Source organism: Manis javanica, chromosome 18 (assembly GCF_040802235.1).
Source record: "Manis javanica isolate MJ-LG chromosome 18, MJ_LKY, whole genome shotgun sequence".
Classification (NCBI taxonomy): Eukaryota; Metazoa; Chordata; class Mammalia; order Pholidota; family Manidae; genus Manis; species Manis javanica.
This window is the reverse complement of record NC_133173.1, coordinates 20,196,477-20,215,820: the sequence shown is the minus strand read 5'-3', so window position 1 is coordinate 20,215,820 and position 19,344 is coordinate 20,196,477. Positions and strand designations below refer to the sequence as shown.

Below are 19,344 nucleotides of genomic sequence, written 5' to 3'. Positions count from 1 at the left end.
AGGGAGTTTAGTTGATAAGTGTTATGTGTCCTGACTGCCCTGCCAACTGGCCATTTCCCCACATCTCTCCCTCTCTCTCCAGGACTCCCTGTTCTGCTGAGAAAATAATATAGAAATAATGCCAATTAATAATCCTACAATGGCCTGGAAGTGTTCAAGTGAAAGAAGAGTCACACGTCTCTGGATTTAAATCGAAAGCTAACCACGATTAAGCTGTGAAAAAGGATGTTCAAAAGCCTAGACAGGCCAAAAGCTGGGCCTTCTGTGCCAAACAGTCAAATTATGAATGCAAAGGAAGAGAGTTCTCCAAGGAAATTGCAAGTGTTGCTCCAGTGAACACGTGAGTGATAAGAAAGCAAAGCAGCCTTATAGCTGATGTGGGGGCAATTTTAGTGGTCTGGGTAGATGATCAAACCAGCCACAACATTCCCTTAAACCAAAGCCTAACCCACATCAAACCCGAACTCTCTTCAATTCTGTGACAGCTGAGAGACGTGAGGAAGCTGCAGAGAAAAAGTTGGAAGCAGACAGAGGTTGGTTCATGAGGTTCAAGGAGAGAAGCCATCTCTATAACATAAAAGTGCAGGTGGAGCAGCAAGTGCTGGTGTAGAAGCTGCAGTGAGTTATTCAGAAGATCGAGCTAATATCATTAAACAAGGTGTCTACCCTGAACAACAGATTTTCAGTGTAGACAAACCGCCTTCTATTGGAAGAACAGGCCATCTAGGACTTTCATAGCTCAAGAGAAGTCAGTGCCTGGCTCAAGGGTTCAAAACTTCAAAGGACAGGCTGACACTTTTGTAAGGGACTAAGGCAGCTGGTGACTTTAAATTGAAGCCAATGCTTATGGACCATTCTGGAAATCCTAGGGTCCTTAAGAATTATGCTATGTCTACTCTGCCTGTGCTCTATAAATGGAGCAACAAGGCCTGGATGACAGCATGTGTACTTACAACATGGTTTACTGAATATTTTAAGCTCAGGAAAAAAGATTTTTTTTCTAAAATACAACTTGCTCATTGACGATGCACCTGGTCACCCATGAGCTATGATGGAGATGTTGTCTTGCCTGAGGGTTTCAGCCTCTGGCAAGTTCACTGTGGATTCAGTGAGACTGAAAAATGACCACAGAACTTTGCAGGTGAAAGGCTTTATACCCAGCTTTATTCTTGTGGGGGCAGGTCAAACACTAGAACCCCATCTGCCTTGGGGCAAGTCTGCATGCAGGAAGCCATTCTCTGCCCCAGGCCTCTCTACAGCCTCGTAACCCCAGACCACTGGGAAGAGCTTTTTATATAGAGTCAATAATAACTCATTGCCCATCTGTGTGCAAGCATGCACCCATGAGCATTGCATGTGCACAGTGGACAAGCAGACAAGGGTCAGGTGAAAATCATATGCTTTTTGCAGTTGCTGCTGCAAGAGAGGATGAACTGTCAGGAAGCCAGCTTTCCCATCTCTGATCCAGACAGAATGATACTATCAATCTCTACATCCCAAAGACGTAGGAGCCAAGTTGATATAAACTCCAAGGGCTTCTGCCAAAACCAGGAGCCCAAATCCACCAGTTTAGCCTGTGTATAGGGGCAGAGCATAGAGTGCTCCATGACCTGGGGAGGGGGCTGCACCTCTCTCAGAGAAACCCGCAGTTGCTGTGTCTTCATTTTCTTGACTACAACCAGGAGGGTTTTCAGTAGAGGAGGGGCCAGTGCCTCCCGCATCAGCGCTGCCTCCACCCCCACTCACTCGTCGAACCCCAGCTCCTCTTCCACTTGCGGGGCTGTCGATAGCTTTCGCTGCTTTCCCGAGTGCCTCCTCTGCAACCCCCTTTCCCTTTTCTGCAGGGCCTCACAGCGATGCTCGCTCAGTGTTCAGCAGCTCTGACCTTCACCTTGGTGCCTTGCAGCTGGCGATCTCGTGCTGCCTCTTGTGCTTCTCGCAGGAGTATGTCCTCCTTCGTGTCGTTTGCCTCTCCCACAGCACCTCACAGCCTGCGTTCTTGTGCTGTGTCTTCTTGTGCTGCCATTACATCCTCTGCCATCTCCACGGCACCTCATAGTAATACCATCTCAGTCATCAATAAATTTTTACCTCCTCTGTAGCACCTCGCAGCTCGCATTATCAGGCTGCTGCTTCTTGTTCCTCTAGCAGGAGTGCATCCTTCTCCTGGATGGCCTTTCTTAACACTGTGAGAAAAAGCCAACCCACGGTTCCCGCTGCCTTGTGGTTTCTCTGTTTCTCCAAGGAATTCCCTGTGGACCACCTCTACTGCCTCAGGTGTCACCTCCACCTCCCACTCCCCCCAGTCCTGTGGAGGGCCCAGTCCTCTAGGAAGCAAGCTACCTCAGACCACATGTCCACTGGGGAATATTCAAGTGTCCATAGGGCCATCCATAGGGGCAGCCTGCCTAAGTACCCCTCCCATGAGGGCAGCTTGTTCTGTTTTTGTTTTGTCTTGTTTTTTGGGTATACATCGAATCCTGCCAACTATGCCAGTTGTCTTGCCTGAGTTTTCAGCCCTAGGCAAGTTTACTCTGGATTTGGTAAGACTGAAAAATGACAATAGAACTTTGGGGGTGAAAGGGTTTATACCCAGCTTTATTCTTGCAGTGGCAGGTCAAGCACTAGAATCCTGTCTGCCTCAGGGCAAGTCTGCATGCAGCAAGGCTGTGTCTGCCCCTGGGCCTCTCTACCACCTCGTAACCCTGAGCACTGACTGGGCAGAGCTCTTTATAGAGTCGGTTAACAACTCATTGCCCACACTTGTGCAATCATGCATCTGCAAGCATTGCACATGTGCAGTGAGAAAGCCAGGGTCAGTTGAGAATCCTGGCCAGGAAATTTCCATTTTCTGTACAGATGTCTGAGATGAATGTTGTTTTATTGCCTGCTAACACATTCATTCTGCAGCCCATGGATTAAGGAGTAATTTCAACTTTCAAGAAGTGTTTTTAAGAAATACACTTCATAAGGCCATAGCTGCCAGAGATAGCAATTCCTCTGATGGATTTGGGCAAAGTAAATTGAAAACCTTCTTGGAAGGATTCACCATTTTAAATGTCATTAAGAAATTCATGATTCATGGGAGAGGTCAAAGTATCAGCATTAGCAGGAGTTTGGAAGAAGTTGACTGATTCTAGGAAACACGTGGGAGTTGGAAAGAATGGGGAGGGAAGGCAGCTGGTAAAGGGTGTGTTGTCAAGTAAATTACCACTGTGGGCAATTGGCACTGAATTGCTGATTTATTAAATTTGGGGAGACAATGCAGACAGCTGCCTCCCGTGCACCCTGCCTTGGGGGAAAGGGAACTGGAATGTTTATACACTGACCCCTGTCATTCCCTGGTTGAGGGCCCCTCCCAGGAGACATCAATCCCCAGCATATCCAGTCCACGTGTAATGGTGGCGTGGGCTGTGTTAGTTCTCAAAAGCCCTCAAGCAGAGGTGCAGGTGCTGGCTGTGGAGGGCAGGCAGCATGCTTGGCAGATGGAGCCTCAGGACGTACACGTGGCTTCTCTCCACACACCACCCAAATCTGCTTATTTTCCTCATCCATTTGCACAACATCCTTTCATCTGTTTTTCGAGGTGGCAGCTATTACAATTTCTTTTAGAAAACAAAAAATAAGGCAATTGTTGGTCCTGAGGCCATAACTGATATACATTATCACTCTCCTCTGCCACCCATTCCAGATTCCCCTCATCTCAACCTGCTGGTCCGCTGGTCTGCGTCTGCTTGGGGGAGGTGACCCAGTCCTCTGTCCCCAACAAGCTCCTGGTCACTGTGCCCTCATCAGCCATGGTTACTGCAGTGGCCCATTCATCGTCACCGGCCATGCAAACGCCAAGATGCCCTAGCAAATCCTTTAATTTCAGACATGCTCTTCCCTGCCCGCTGACTTAGCAGCAGCTCTCTGTCCTCATAATGATGAGGGTCTTTTTTTTTCCTCCTGTGGGTGTTCTGGGACGAGGAGCCTGTGAGAGGTATAGCTTTGGGTTAATGGAATGGTTCCTGGTGGAAAATCTTCTCCCCTCACCCCCATCTTCCCCTAGGAACCAAGACTTCTAGTTCACAGGAGGCACAGACCTCCCATGAGATCACAGAGTGATGAGAGGGGCCATTCCACTTCCACAGCTCTGCAACTTCATAGACAATGCCGCACTGTCCCCCAGAGCAGCTCTGTTCCCCAGCAGTGTGCGGGAGTTCACTGTGTACCATTCCCCACCAACGCTTGGTATTTTTTTTTATCATCATCATTCTACTGAGCTTGCAGAGGTATCTCATTGTGGTATGATTTGCAGTTTCTAATTACCAAGGATTTTTCTTTTCCATTTCATAGGTACTGTCCTATTCAAGTCCTTGGTCTGATTTCCACTAGGTCATCTGTCTTTCTGTAGTTATTTCCCAGGAATTCTTTATGTATTCTCTCACAAAAGCCCCATGCAGCTATTGTCTCCAGCTCCGTGGCTTGTTTCTCTGCTCTTCTCATGGTGTCTTCGGTGAAAGGAAGTTTGCCAGGGCGTCCTAGGCGCTTCCGTGGCCAGTGACGGTGAATGGGTCCCTGCGGCAGCCATGGCCGCTGAGGGCGGTGACCAGGGGCTTGTCTTGTTTCCGTAAGGCTGTTAGTCTTTTCCTTTATGACTAAACCCTCTTGGTCACTATTAAATAATAATATTTCCTTATCTTTGTATCATGAAGATTCTCTTATAATTGCTTCAAGCTTTACTTTTTAACTTTCAAATGCAGGACCACAGTTCATCTGGAATTGACTTTTATAGATGAGAGGTAGGACTAAGTTTCATTTTCTTTTCCCAGGTGAATGCCCAATGATTTAAAAACCACTTAGTGAAAAAGCATCCCTTTCCCAGAGTACTGCTCCCTTGTCATGAGCTAGATGGCCATAAATGCTCAGCTCTGTTTGCAGGCCTCTCTGTCCTGTTCTGCCAGTGTGTCTATCCCTGTACCAGTACTGCATTGTGTTAAGTTACTCTAGCCTTCTGATAAAGTCTTAATACTTGCTAGAGATCTTACTTTGTTCTCCTTTTCAAGAATCTTTACTATTCTTGGCTGTTAACATTTCCATTCTCTTAGAATGAACTTGTCAAGTTCCCAAAGATGTTAGAATTTTTGTTGTGATCCTATTGAATGTATAGATAAATTTGGAGAGATCTGAGAGTTACAATCTTGAGTCCTCTAATTCACAAATATTATACATTCCTGCCTAGATTGTGTCTTTATTACTCTCTCTCAAGAATACTTTACTTTTCATCATACAGACCTTGCACACTCTGGTGAGATATATTCCTGCAAAATGACTTTTTTAGCTTGTTATGTGTATATAATGCAACAGGGTGCATTTACAAAGTGGTAAATTCAATATAATAATATTTGATACCATTTAGTGAAATATATGTACTAATTTCTTCTGTAACTTTTTTTTCTTAGACCAACTGGTCATTTAGAATTGTATTCCATAATTTCAGAACAAATGAAAGTTTTTAGAATAATTTTCTTCTTACTGATAATTCTGGATTCATTGAATTTTACATGAATTCTGTTTTGTAATATATTACTTGCTTTATGGCTCAGAATATGGTCAGTATTTGTAAATGTTGTGAGAGCCCTTGAAAAGACTGTGTATTCTACAGTTTTGATTATAGTGTTTTACATATGTCCCTTAGGATAAATTTCTTAAAGCTGTCCAAATTTTCTATACCTTCTGTGTTTTGGGTTGGTTGTTCTATCAGATACTGAGAGAGTAGTGTTAAAATTCCCCAATTAAGATTATGGATTTGTTTATGTCTCCTTTGTTTCTGTCAGTGTTTGCAATCTATAATTTGAAGTTGTTATGAAGATTACATAAATTTATAATTACTTTTATTTTCCTAATGATTTGAACATTTTGTCATTTCAAGTTAACCTTTTATATATAATGCATATTTATATGTAAATGCTTTTTAACTCAATCACCTTATCTAATACTAATTACAGGTACACTATTTTTAGCTTTCTTTTTGTTAAGCTTTGTCAGGTATGTCTTTTTTGTCTTTTCCCATTTTATTCTGGGATCTCTATGTTGTAGGTATTTTTTTTATAAATATTGCTGAGTTTTGGGTTTTAAATTTTTCATTAAATGATTTTACTCTCATTTACTTTTAATATTAATATTGGTGCATTTGTGAAGCTTCCATCTTTTATTTTTGTATGGCCTAATCTGTTTTTCCTTTTCCCTCCATTTTTGCATTCTTTTAGACTGAGAGTTTTATTACTTTTCAGTTGTTTTGTACATTTTTGTACGAAGTGCATTCCTTTATTTTTAATTGTCACATTAAAGATTAAACATGCCTCCTGATTTATATGCTGTTGTAGTCATATGCTATATGTTTATAAATCTCTTAAGATACTGTCATTATTATCTAATGCAGGTACCATGCATTCATATTTACCCTCTGATTTACCATTTTGTTTCTCTTCTTTCTTTTTTTTTTTTTTTTTTTTTTTTGGGGGGGGTTCTCCAGAAAATACTGGAAAACCTACTAGACAAATTCTAAAAGAGCTGTAACACTGTCTTCTTTCTTTTTTGCATCTCACCCCTTTTATCAGGGCCATTGTTCCTTCTGGTTGAGGAACACTATTAAGTCTTTTCTTTAGTTATTGTCTGCCAGTAGCACATGTCTTCAATTTCCTCTTAAGATTTTATCTCCTTTGGGAAAGGTACTGGGGAGGACGAGGACGGGTGGGAAGGCAGGGATAAGGGTGGGAGAAAAGAAAGGGGGCATTACGATTAACATGTATAGTGTGTTGGGGGTCACAGGGAGGGCTGTGCAACACAGAGAAGATAAGTAGTGATTTTACAGCATCTTACTATGTTGATGGGCAGTGACTGTGAAACGGGTATGTGGGGGGGACTTGGTGAAGGGGGGAACCTAGTAAACATAATGTCCTTCATGTAATTGTAGATTAATGATACCAAAATAAAATTAATAAAAAAAAAGATTTTATCTCCTTTGGTTTTCAGCATTTTAGCATCATGGGCCTAGGTATAATCTCCCTTTATTTATCCTACTTAAGTTTTTTGGATCTGTGGTTGCTGATTTTTAATCAGATTTACTAAACTCTAAGCTATCATATCTTCAAATATTGCCCCTGCATAATTCTTTCTCTCCTTTTCTTCTGGGGCTCCACCTGCACGGACGCTAGCCTTCCCTCTCTGCCTGTGTCTCTTATTTGCAACGCTGTTTCCCACCAGCTCACTCCCCATGCTTTATTCTAAACACTTTTCCTGATATTTCTTTTAGTTTTTCTTCTAGTTAATTCTCTCTTCAGATTACCAGATCTGCTATTGACCCATTCATTGAGCTTTTAATTGATTTTTTTCAGTTACTCTTCTTTCCCCACAAAAATGTTAATATTTTGTAATTTTTAGCTCTCCCAAAATGTCAGTCTTGTCTTTAGCTTCGTGAATCACAGCAAGAATGTTCATTTAAAATCTGTGAACATATTGCTACTCTTACTTTTCTTAGTTCTAAGTGTATGATGCCTTATATCCTCTATTGCCTGGTTATCTTTGAATATGTGTATGACATTGTACTAAGAAATATGTTTTTTATCAGTAATTTGAGGCCTATGATAACTTTTTTTTATCATTAAGAGAGGACTTTTGTTTGTTTTGTCAAGTATCTTAGGGTTCTAGCGATCTGGAATCACCTTAATTCACTTTTAGGGGTTGAGATTTTCTGATCGGCCCAGTTGATTCTAAGGTAGTAGTTTGTACAGAAACTCACTCTTTCTCTTGGATTCAGTTCTTCATGGTCCCTAAAAACCAGAGCTGTTTATCAGGCTTCTCTTATGGTGAGTTGTGTGGTAGGCAGAATAATAGCCCCCCAAAGATTCCCATGTCTTAATCCCCTGAACCTGAAAATATGTTACATTGCACGACAAGAGGAAATGAAGGTTGCAAATATAATTAAGATGGTTAATCAGATGTCCTTGAGGTGGGGAGATTATCCTGAATTATCTGAATGATTGAGGTGGGCTCAGTGTAATCACAGGGGTGTTATAAGTGAGAGAGGGAGGCAGGGGAGCGTGGGTCAGAGTGCTGCAGTATCAGAAAGCCCCCAGCTCGCATTGCTGACTTTTTTAAGTGGAAGGAAGCCCTGAGTCAGGGATGTGGTGGCCTCTAGAAGCTGGAATATGCAAGACAGTATATTGTCCCCCAGAACCACCAGAAGGAATGGAGCCCTACAGCCACCTTGATTGGTTCACTGAGACCCATTTTCAACCTCTGACCTCCAGAGCTGAAAGATAAACACATTTATGTTGTTTTAGGCCACCAAGTTTATGGCAATTTGTTACAGCAACAAGAAGAAACTAATTCAGGTCCTAAAGTCCAACATTTGTCATTCTAGTTATGCTCAGTTTCTCAACTACCTTTTTCAGAAACTTTAGACCCCTTTAAGGGAAAAGAGACTCCAAAAACCAGTCTCAACTCCCTCTACTTTTGTCTTTTATAGACCTTGGTTTGACTGTTCTCTACCTTTTTATTAAATCTATGGTATGTTTGGTCAGGTATGTTTAATATTCCACCAGTGTTTCTATTTGCCTTCAGCCTAATGTTGGTCTAAATTGCCCAGTCATTAATGCTGGACAGTTTTTCTTTTGAATCCCAATGACTGGGCTAGTCTAGTTGTGCTTTAGAATTTCATGATCCTGCTGCCATTTCAGTCCAAGTCGCTCATCAGGTTAGTTCAGGAGCTCCTTCACTGACCTTTTCTTACTGTGTGTGGCTCCCGGAGGAGGGATTCTCCACCTGGGGCAAGTCCGCCTATGAATTTGCTGAGACCAAATCAAGGCAAGGGCAAGAAGCTGAGAGTTAAAGGATTTATTCTCATGGCCCAGCCTCCCCTCACTCACACCCGTCCGGACCCCCTCTCACACATCTCCCAGGCTCTCCCACTGCCCCGCTACTCTGCCCCTGCTCCTGCACCAGGAGAAACTCTGTGGGTGGTCCCTGGTGACTGGCAGGCACCTGACCAATTAGGTACCAGGACGGGAAGGGAGGGGAGAATGGATGTTTCTTCTCTACCCCTACCCTGGACCCACAACCCTGTGACTGACCAGCCACTCTGCCCCTGGAAAAACATCCCCTAGGTGTGCAAACAGGATACCTGTTAAAACCAGGTGGGAATCCTGGTCAGAAAGTTCCATTTTCTCCACATTATGTCTTCCACCATGATTTTCTTCTAACACTAGCAGGAAGACTTCTGTCCTATGTGGTTACAGCTGTGACCTCCATTCATAGTCCACTTCATTATAAATACCCCAGCAAGTCCTATTCCTTCTATGCTGCCTGGTGAACAGAGAGCTCCATGTCTCCTGCTAGGCTACCTGCTCAGTCATCTCCAACATGTGACAGGCTCACAACTGCAGCCCTGTCTTCGCTTCCTTCATCACACCCAGCTGTAGTGATGGAAGAGGAGCAAAGAGGCCTGTGGCTGTGAAGTAGAGAGGCTCACTTATAACCTGGCAGTGCACATTAGCTACACAGCCTTGCTCTGGACGTGTGTCATGCACTGGCACCATACTGGATTAAGTACAAGTCCATTTAAGAGAGCTGTTTTAAAAAGAGCCCCCACTTAGTCTTTGAAGTTTATTTTATATAAAACAACTCTTCTTGCTTCCTGTCTGAATATATAGCCTGTCCTTAGATAATCTTAACACATTTGAGAAAAGCAGAAGGTAGAGGGAGCTCTGCTGGCAATTACAGCCTGGGAAGGTGTAGCCCTGAGGGAAAGAACGACTTCTGATGCTGAGAATTCAAGACCAAACCCAGTACTCTGAGCCTTTGACTCTTGCCACCATCTAAACTAAGTCTTCTTGCGTTTTTGACGATGAACCAGCAAAGGGACAAGGGAACAAAGGGTGAAAACGTGGGGAAAGTAAGGCAGGGCTGGATCCTACATTTTCAAATCAGAGTTGATGAGTGAAAGACTGGCTTTCTACTTTCAAACAGAGAGGTCCATTTGATCTTTCGACAGGAAAGTTTGTAATTAGAAAAAGAAGGCAGCAAGCTACATGCCCCTTGATCAGCCTCCGAGCTGTCAAGGTGTTGAGCTTCTGGAGGCCTCCTGTAAGGCCTACCCCGCCGTCCCTGGCAGCTCTGTTTCCCTGGAGACAACGACATCATCAGGAAGGGGTGTGGCACTCAGAAACTATCATGAGCTGTGCTACCTGCAATCCAGTTCTGTACCATGGGCTGCAGTGCCAACCTACTTATGTACTTACATATTTAGGGCACATTCAGTAATACAGTCACGACTATTGCAATTGTAAACTAAATATTAGTTAAAAGTGTTTTGTGATCATTTGCATTCTATTTGTATCAGGGCATAAGCTCCCAGTGTAACACTGAATCTATAAAAGTGACTGGAGAAGAGATTACTTTGATTTGAGGGTCCTTATATGTTTGACATCTCCCACCACCAGTACTAGAATGCCTACAGTTTCATTCAGGTTTTTATCTATTTAATAAATACTGACTGAACACCAACTATGTGCCAGGAGGCACGGGGGTAGATGAAACAGGCTATTTCTTAGCCATTTCAGGTTGACTATTTGAAAATATTGGTGTGGCAGTAAAATCTTTGCAGTGAATAAGTGAATTCATTCAATCATTCACACATTCACTCATTCAGTATCAGCCTTTCTGCCACCCTTTGAATTTCCACAGCATGAAAGGAATGTGGTAAATACAAATTGGATTTAAAAAATGCAAAACAAAAGGGTTAGAGTAAATATTCCATCAATTTGGGCTAAAATGCTTTGTCTAAATTAATTAGGATATCATTCATTTTTTTATCAATAAATAAGCAGCTAGATTAAAGACTGTAAAGACATTATTTTATATTGCTACCAAATGAAATGCACTTGTACTTGCAAAAGAAAGGACTGTGCTTTCTGGACCACAGAGAAGCCCTGCCAACCCGTCCTTGGCGGTGTCATCACCTCGGTGGTGGAGCTCTGTGTCTTTGCAGAAGCTTGCGGTACATGGGATACTTGCAAAATAAACATCTGCCACCCCTGGGCTGTGTTCACCAGGCTCTGTGCTGGTCTCAAGGGAACCAAGGCTCCTGTTCTTAGGGAACCAGAGGTCTAGTGAAGGATGGATAAAACAGCTCCAGCCAGGCGCTGGGGCCGTGCAAGCTGGAAGGAGCAGCACCTGCCTCCCTATCTGGGGCAGGGGACTGTCACATTTTGTAAGGCAGGGGACAGTCAACCAGGTGGAGGAGGGTGGGGGGGGCAAAGGAAGCCAATCAGAAAGGCATGAACCCCTCCAGAGTCCTCCGAGTGGCAGAAATGATGCTGGAAGTGGTAGCAGCCGACAAGATCAGTTCAAGGACCCTGGGCAGAGCCCAGCCGCTGTCAGCGTGGGATTTCATTCTGGAGGCCAACAGCTGATAAAGGACAATCAGCCTTCCACGTGGGGAATGTTGTTGAGGTTTCCCCCCACCTCCCAGTCTCACGTCCGTGTGACCAGGAACATCATGACGGCATTTTCATGGCTTCCTGGTGCAGAAACAGAGGTAGTGTGTGTTTTCCTTGTCTTGTTGCTACACAGGAGGCGGTGTTTCTGTGCTCTGTGCATTCTCTTGTCAGGCTCCTTTGTGACCCTGTTGTCCAGAAACCAAGACAGGCAGCCTCACTCTGAAATGTGCACTTGGAGAGCTCCGCAGGGTCCCTGCTGGAGGCTCATGCTTATTCCATTCGGGAAGTAATGCAAACTGGGTCATTTCACCTATTTTATGATAAAAGCTAATGGTGTCAGCTTTAGTGGGCTGCAAACGTCCTTTCAGACATCACTGCTATTGTTTTAGGATGAAGTCCACTTTTGCTTTTACTGAATACTTATTAATAATTGATTTAATGCAAATGTGAAAAGAAGATTGTAACACAATGTGAATCAACCATTTATTCAGTGGCCAAGGCACTGCTGAATGAGACACAGTGCTTCCCCCAGGTGGTTGAACATGGGACACAGCACCCATATAGATACATGTTATACCTGGAGAAGGTGCCAGCATCAGGAGGAGGTGGGTGCTGGGCATCTGTGGAAGGAAGAGGGGAAGGACTACCCACTGGGGTGCTCACAAGGCTGTTGGCTGCTGCAGTATCTACACATGCAATTCAAGGTCAGGGCTGAGGGTCTCCCCTGCATTACCACATCCTCTTCCTTTCCATTTAAAAAGGTCAAATCATTTTGTCTAAAAAAGCTTGAGAAGTACTTGGAGTATAGCAGCAGAAAGTATGAGCATTTTGTTGTCAGTAAGGTGCTTGTTTGGACCTGTGGGCTCTGCAGTGAGTGGGGTCATCAGCTACACTTGGCCCGAGAGGCTCGTGTGTCATGACCGGTCATGCCGCGAAGGGCCAGCAGCTTCCGGGGGCCCGCATGTTGAGGGCACTCTCCTAGACAGCAGCGCTTCTGCAGCACCGCCTAGTAGCGACGCTCTGACAGCACAGGGGTGAATTAGAAACCCCTCTGCGTTCTGTGGAACTGCAGCTTCATGGGGCTCCAGAGATCTCAGAGGTCCAAGTCTAAATGTCCTCTCTTCACTTGCCAGTCTCACACTTGTTCATCAGAAGAACTAGCACGAATCCCAGGACCCCTGATTTTTCACTCCCTCTTTGGGTGAACTCTGCTAACTCCACACCCACTGGCCCTGCTGAGTATGGGAATGGGTTATCAGCTGTCAAACTGGGACACGTTTAACTAAAGTGTATTTGTGAAAACATTAAAACTTTAAGACATGTTAAAGTTTTTTTAGAAATTTCCATAGAGTCAATTTTATACTCTGTGGCTTATTAAACATAAACATTTTCCTGTTAATGCAAGGTGGTGTCTCGGTCAGTGTCAACAGCTGAACCAGATGTCTGAGAGGCCAGGGAAGTTCCATCCATCACTCTAAGGCCTCTTGACCTTGGGCGCAACTTTAAACATGGTCCTTAATCCCCCTAAATTAAAGTTAGTATGGAAACGGACCTCACAGTGGTATTATAAATGGCGGTGAACAGCGCTTAGCGCAGCGCTAGCAGTTAACAAGCTATCGGAACATTATAATCGGGCTTGATGACAGTGACAAGGATGCGGCAGAGCGGCACCCTCAGAAATTACTGTGCACAGGGCTTTCTGTATCTGCAATGAAATCCCTGGGTTTCTGGGCTGTTCTATTTGATGAGTAATTTGGTTCTCCACAGTCAGTTCTCCATGTTTGTTTATATCTGCTTTTTCTAAACTTTTTGTTATGGTGAAATATACATAACACAAAATTTACCTTTTTAACCATTTTTAAGTGTGCAGTTTTGTGGCATTAATTTTATTCACATTGCTATACAACTATCACTTCCATCCTTCTCCAGATCTCTTTCATTTTCCACAACTGTGTATCCACTTTAAAAAATTAAAAAATGGAGTTAGCATGGTCAGGATGGAAGGGTGGCTTGGGAACTCCTAATTCTGCCATGCTCTGGGGGTCAGGGTTGGCAAAAGTGTCTGATGGAGGACTAGGGAGTGTCCTGGAAGCCAGTTTGGAGTGAAGCAGATGAGTAGATGAGTGGATGGAGAGATAAATAAATATCTTTCTTAAATGGGGGTGTTATTATACTGAGGATTAAGTTAGAAGCAATCAATGTAAATAGAATTTTCCCATCCAAAAGGTGTGCTGTGGATATGAAACCCTTTTTTAATGAGAAACTCAAAGATTGTCTCTGTATTACTTCGCTAGAACTGCCATAACCAAAATATCACAGGCTGGTGGCTTAAACAGAAATTTATTTTCTTACAGTTCTGGAGCTGGATGTCCAAATCAAGGTGTCCACCCACTTGATTTCTTCTGGGGCCCTTCGCCTCGGCCTGTAGAAGGCCACCTCCTCTGTTTGTCTTCTAATGGCCAAAGGCCAACCTGCCATGTTTGTCCTCTTCTTGTAAGGACACATGTTAGGTTGTATTAGGGCCCATGCTAATTACCTCATTTTAACTTAATTATCTCTTTAAAGACCCGATATCCAGATATGGCCACATTCTAAAGTTAGGGCTTCAAGTGTATGAATTCTGGGTTGGGAATAGAGAGACACAATTCAGCCCATTACAGTTTCTAATGATTTCCCTGGTTCTAAATATCCTGAGAATCTCCCCCAATTCCAGACGAAGCCGATGAAACCAGGCATCCTGTGCTGTGGCAGGCACATCCCCAAGGCACATTACAAATGCAGCTCCGATGTCCCAGAGACAGAATGTCCTACCATTTCTGAGCCATGCACAGTGAATTTTTCTTGGAGAGAAAGAATAATAAACATAGAGTATTTTAAGTCCACCCTCCATGTCTGCCAAGAATAATCCTGGTGTGCTGAGGAGCTCATTCCCTTCATGGCCATTCCGAATGCTGTAGCTGCACATGTCTGCCCTGGAAAAGGCAACTAACTGGCTTCAAGATAATCCACATGGATTTAAATAAATACAGGGTAGCTTAAAAAACTGCCTCTCTCTCAAAATAGAGCCAGAGGCCATTTCAGTCCAAGAGGAGAGGAGCTGATAGCTAATGACACTTCAAGAAGAGCTTTTTAAAAGGGCATTTTAATTTCAGCTATTATATTGAACTATTATAATCTAGTGAGTTATCCTTTTAATATACATGGTGCACTGGAAAACAGTAAGAACTGATTTTTGTGAAGTTACCTTTAGACTGTATTCTGTGCTAGGGACTGCATAGTTGGGGTAGAATAATTACGTGGTGTCAACAGTGAATGTGCCATTTCTGTAATTTTTAACCACTTTTTTGTGTGTGATGTTATTGCCTGTGTGTACAAAGACAGGTCAATATTTTTGATATTTTCTGTTGAAGTATAGTTGATACACAATATTATATTGATTTCAAGTATATAAAATAGTGATTCAACTGTTATGTACATTATTAAATCCTCACCCAAACTAATATAGTTACTATCTGTCAACATACAAATATGCTACAGAACTGTTGACTATATTCTCCATGCTGTACTTTCATCCCTGTGACTAATTTATATTATGATTGAGATTTTGTGCCTCTTTATCCCCTTCACCTATTTCAACCCACCCAGTCAACCCCTTCCCCATGGTAACCACCAGTCACTTCTAGGTGTTTGTGAGTCTACTGCTGTTTTGTTCATTTTGTTTTGTTTTGTTTTTCGAGCCCACATATAAGTGAAATCATACGGTACTTGTCTTTCTCCACATGGCTTGTTGCACTGAGCATAACAGCCTCTAGGTCCATCCATGGCGTCAAGATTTCTTTTTTCTGTGGCTAAATAATCCATTGTGTATATGTACCACCTCTTCTTTATCCATTCATCTACTGATGGATACTTTGTTTGTTTCCATATCTTGACTATTGTAAATAATGTGATAAATATAGGGGTGCATATATCTTTTAAAATCAGGGATGTTGATTTCTTCTGGTAAATTCCTAGAAGTGGAATTATTGGCTTGTACAGTATTTCTATTTTTAGTTTTTTGAAGAACCTCCATACTGCTTTTATAGTGGGTGCACCCATTTACATTCCCACCAGCAATATAGGAGGGTTCTCTTTTCTCCACATCCTCACCAGCACTTATTGTTTCTTGTGTTTTGGATAGTGACCATTCTGACTGGTATAAAGTGGTATCTCATTGTGGCTTCGATTTGCATTTCTCTGATGATTAGCAATGCAGAGCATCTTTTCAAAGACAGGTCAACTTTTTACTATGTTGCTACACTTTACAGTAGAGAAAAGAGAATGATAAGCCTGATCAAGAAAGCTGATTTTTTCAAATTCATTAATTATCGTCACTTATACTGAAGATTATTCCCTATATTGCCCTCCTTTCTCCTTCCTCCCTTTTTCTCCCTCTTTCCACTCCTGAGCTCTTCATATGTTGAAGGACACTGTTGTATCTGTCAATGGCAAAGTTCCAAATGAAAGAATTTGTCATGAACTGTCAGTTTTTTCATCAAGCAGAATACTAAATTGTTGGCTTACATATTAACTATTTAAATCTGTGAAAAATTTTTAGCACACATTGAAGAAATGGTATTATATCTTACGTTCCTATTTTCCAGATGGAGTTTGCATTTCTAAATCTGTATAGGAAATTGGAAGGTGCTGGTCTGTCTTAAAAAACTCACTCATCCTTCTCAATTATAAGTGCTTCCTTGGCTATTAGCTCCTCTTCTCTTATTTTGCATGAGAACTACAGTCCTACCGTTCTACTAATTGTTGTTCATTCCACAGTGGTTAGCTGTCCTGGGTTTTAGAAGTGAGGAAGCACTGGCATTCTGCAGAGGTTACTGGGCAGAGCCCCTCTTCCATGAGACTTCCTTGCCGTGGATGTGAGACAGAACAGCCAATGTCTCTTAGAACAGAACAGTTCAAGCCCAGATTTCTCTAATGTATACATGCTATTATTTTAGGTCTCCGAATTCAATCCTTTGACGTTCACCAGCGTAATTGAGTGTGAGAAGCCAAACAACGACCTGAATAGGTTCCGTGGTTGCATGTGAGTATCGCACACCTGCTGAACTATCCTCCTGCTGACAAACTGTACGCATACGTGTCTCTGAATACACAGACACACATGGTTGCAATGCCTGCATTTAATATTCTTTGCTATGTTGTGCAGCCTTGTTAGAATGTTGCCCTGCACCTGAGCCTTCGTAGTTGCTTATGGGACTGGTTTGTAAGGTTTTTCAGCAGCAGAAGCTTATCAAAGCCACCTGTGATGACTAGTCGTAGCTTTCCTTCTTCTAGGGGATCCTGGGAGGGGAAGAGAAAAAGGAAGCATGGTTGACAACATGTTGTCCCATTAAATGGAAGCAGAGAGACCATACGGGAGGTGCCTGGGTGGAAGCTCATTCATTCATTCACTTATTCATTCAGCCGTTTATGCACTCAGTCATTGAACAACTATTTGTTGAGCACCTGCTGTGTGTGGTGCCCTGATGAAGGCTCTGGGAATAACACAGTAAACTGATGAGGATTTTAAAAATTCCTATCCTTAGGTTCATTTCATTTTAGGTAAAGACAGGAAATAAACAAAAAGTAAGTATAATATGTCAAATAATCAAGCCCCTTGTGCCAAAACAAAAAGACAAAAAAGTCGACACATGACACAGCCTTGGCTGTATGTCGGTACTTTCTGGAGCTGGGCTGTGGCTAATGGGAAGTATACACTAATCTCACTACTTTCACGCACATCTGGAAATTTCAGTAACAATTGTGTGTGTGTGTGTGTGTGTGTGTGTGTGTGTGTGTGTGTGTGTAGTCGTAGTCAGTTGATTTGGGAAAAAATCAAGTGGGAGAAAAGAGGGCATGTCTGCATGGCGAGGCCAGGCTGCAGTCAGAGGTGAGCCATGAACCTGAAGGGCCTTAGGTCCACTCCCGATGCGCTGCTTGACCTTGTGCATCGTCACATCTCCCAACTTAGCTATATAAGCTGTGCAGAGAATCGGGGGCCCTGTCCTCGCCACTGCCCCCTCCAAGGTGCCAGCTGACCCGTCCACTGCTTAGAGGTCTGGGCACAGAGTGGCCCCCCAGGTGAGGCAGGGTGCTCCACCTCCTACAGCATTTGGTGCCAGGTAGAACCTTCTGATTACTGGCATGTCCAGCACTGTTGCCTGTACCCAGCACCCGAGGGCTTCCTGCCATTCTGTGGGGCTGAATCAAGGAGTGACAAGTGTGAACGGCACATGGTGAGAAGCGTGTGCTGCTGGAAGACGGCCCAGTCACCCACTGAGATTGCCTGAGGATCGGAACTTGGAAAATGTGGAAGTTATCCCTTCAAGGAACCAATTAACGGAGGATAGAACTTATAAGAAAAATGTTAAAATATAATATGTGAAATCTAGGAGGAGAATATTCAACTACCCACACATAACTGGTCTGCTGTGGATTTCTGGCCTCTGTGGCCCCCTAGGCTGTGTTCTCCAGGCCTCGTTGGCCCGTAGTCTGCAGCACTTCACATGTACAGCACCATTTTCAGCGCCCGTGAGTCCCCAGAGCCACGCTGGCTGCATGGAGCACGTGCTGCTATGCAAAGACCCTGACATAACTACTGGGACGGGTGGTGAGGGCAGCCTCCAGAGAGAATGCTCTGTGGACGTGCTTGCTCATGGGGTAGCTTTTGCTCATGGGGTGCCAAGTCTGCCTAAAGGAAAGGGTAGACACCCTCCTCCAGGCTGTCCTCCGTGGCCTGTCTCTGTGGGTCCCTCTGAAGCATGCCGCTCTGCTCCAGCGACTATTCACACCTTTGCTGCTGCTCTAGAGCTGCATCAATGCTGAAGGGGATCCCACCCCGAGGTAGCCCCTCTCGGCTCCCCCCCCAGCGAGTACCTTTGCTGCAGGGCCTTAAAGAACCTGGCTTTGTGCTGAGGCCAGCAGACCCTGGAGCCCACACTTGCAGCTAGATACCCTTGGGCAAACTGCTCAGCCTCATTCACCTGTGTAATGTGGAGCATCACAGGGCCTCACCTTGTCATTGCTGCAAACTTCAAGTTAATTTAATGCACAGAATGCTTTCAGAAGTGGGGAGGGGGTGCTCAATAAATACTGGCCACTATTATGGCTGCTTCTATTATTAATATTGCTGTTGCAGATGATTCTATAAAGCAGGGAGAGAATGGTCAGGAGCGAGGTATAGGTGAGAACTTGAATGTTTCCAGGGGAGGAAGATCCCGTCAAAAATTTGGCTGGGAAGATGGTTTTCCCTCAGTGAATGTGTCAGGAGGAGCTACAGGAGGGAGGAAGATAGGATTTTGAGGTTTCTTGAGTTTGAGGAGCTGGCAGGTACATTAGGTGGAGAGACCCAGCTGACAGAAAAAAAAAATGTGGATCAGGAATTCAGAGTAGGAACTGAAGTCATGGATTTGAAGACCTTCTTTCCCACCCTCCGAGGTCTAGAGGTCCTGTGTGAAGGGAGGGCACAGGCCTGGCCATCATGGCACAGAGGGTTAGAGAAGAAAGCAAAGGAATGAAGACAAAGAAATCCAGCAGTCAGGAGCAGGTATCCTCAGCATGGCAGGGATGCCCGATGGTGGGGGCACAGCAGGTACATCAGGGGGAGTTGTGCAGCAGCCTAAGAAACCTGGACCACAGGCTGAGCCCAGCCACCCTCTGTGCCGGCAGTGGTTCCTCTTGTTGGACCAGCCACCCTGAACCTCATTCAGCCTGAGCCATTTGCATGTGGAGACCTAAGCTGGGGTTAGCAAGAAAACCGCGTCTCGTCTAAATTCCAGCTCATCCCCTCCCGGTCAGTGTCCTTAGGCAAATTGATCTGCATTTC

General features: G+C 43.9%; 1 protein-coding gene and 1 non-coding gene across 5 annotated transcripts in view; one reads left to right on the top strand and one right to left on the bottom strand.

Moving 5' to 3' along the window:
• The window catches only part of ATP10A (ATPase phospholipid transporting 10A (putative)), a 181,137-nt gene that overhangs the window by 100,346 nt on the left and 61,447 nt on the right, over positions 1-19,344 (top strand). For all 4 annotated transcript variants that reach the window (XM_037016467.2, XM_037016466.2, XM_037016465.2 and 1 more), the window contains exon 3: positions 16,478-16,563. In XM_037016467.2, coding sequence (XP_036872362.2) covers positions 16,478-16,563 — 86 coding nt within the window. The remainder of the gene's footprint in view (positions 1-16,477; positions 16,564-19,344) is intronic.
• Positions 6,505-6,566, bottom strand: LOC118972063 (U7 small nuclear RNA). The gene has a single exon (XR_005060872.2). It is a non-coding gene; the product is annotated as a U7 small nuclear RNA (small nuclear RNA).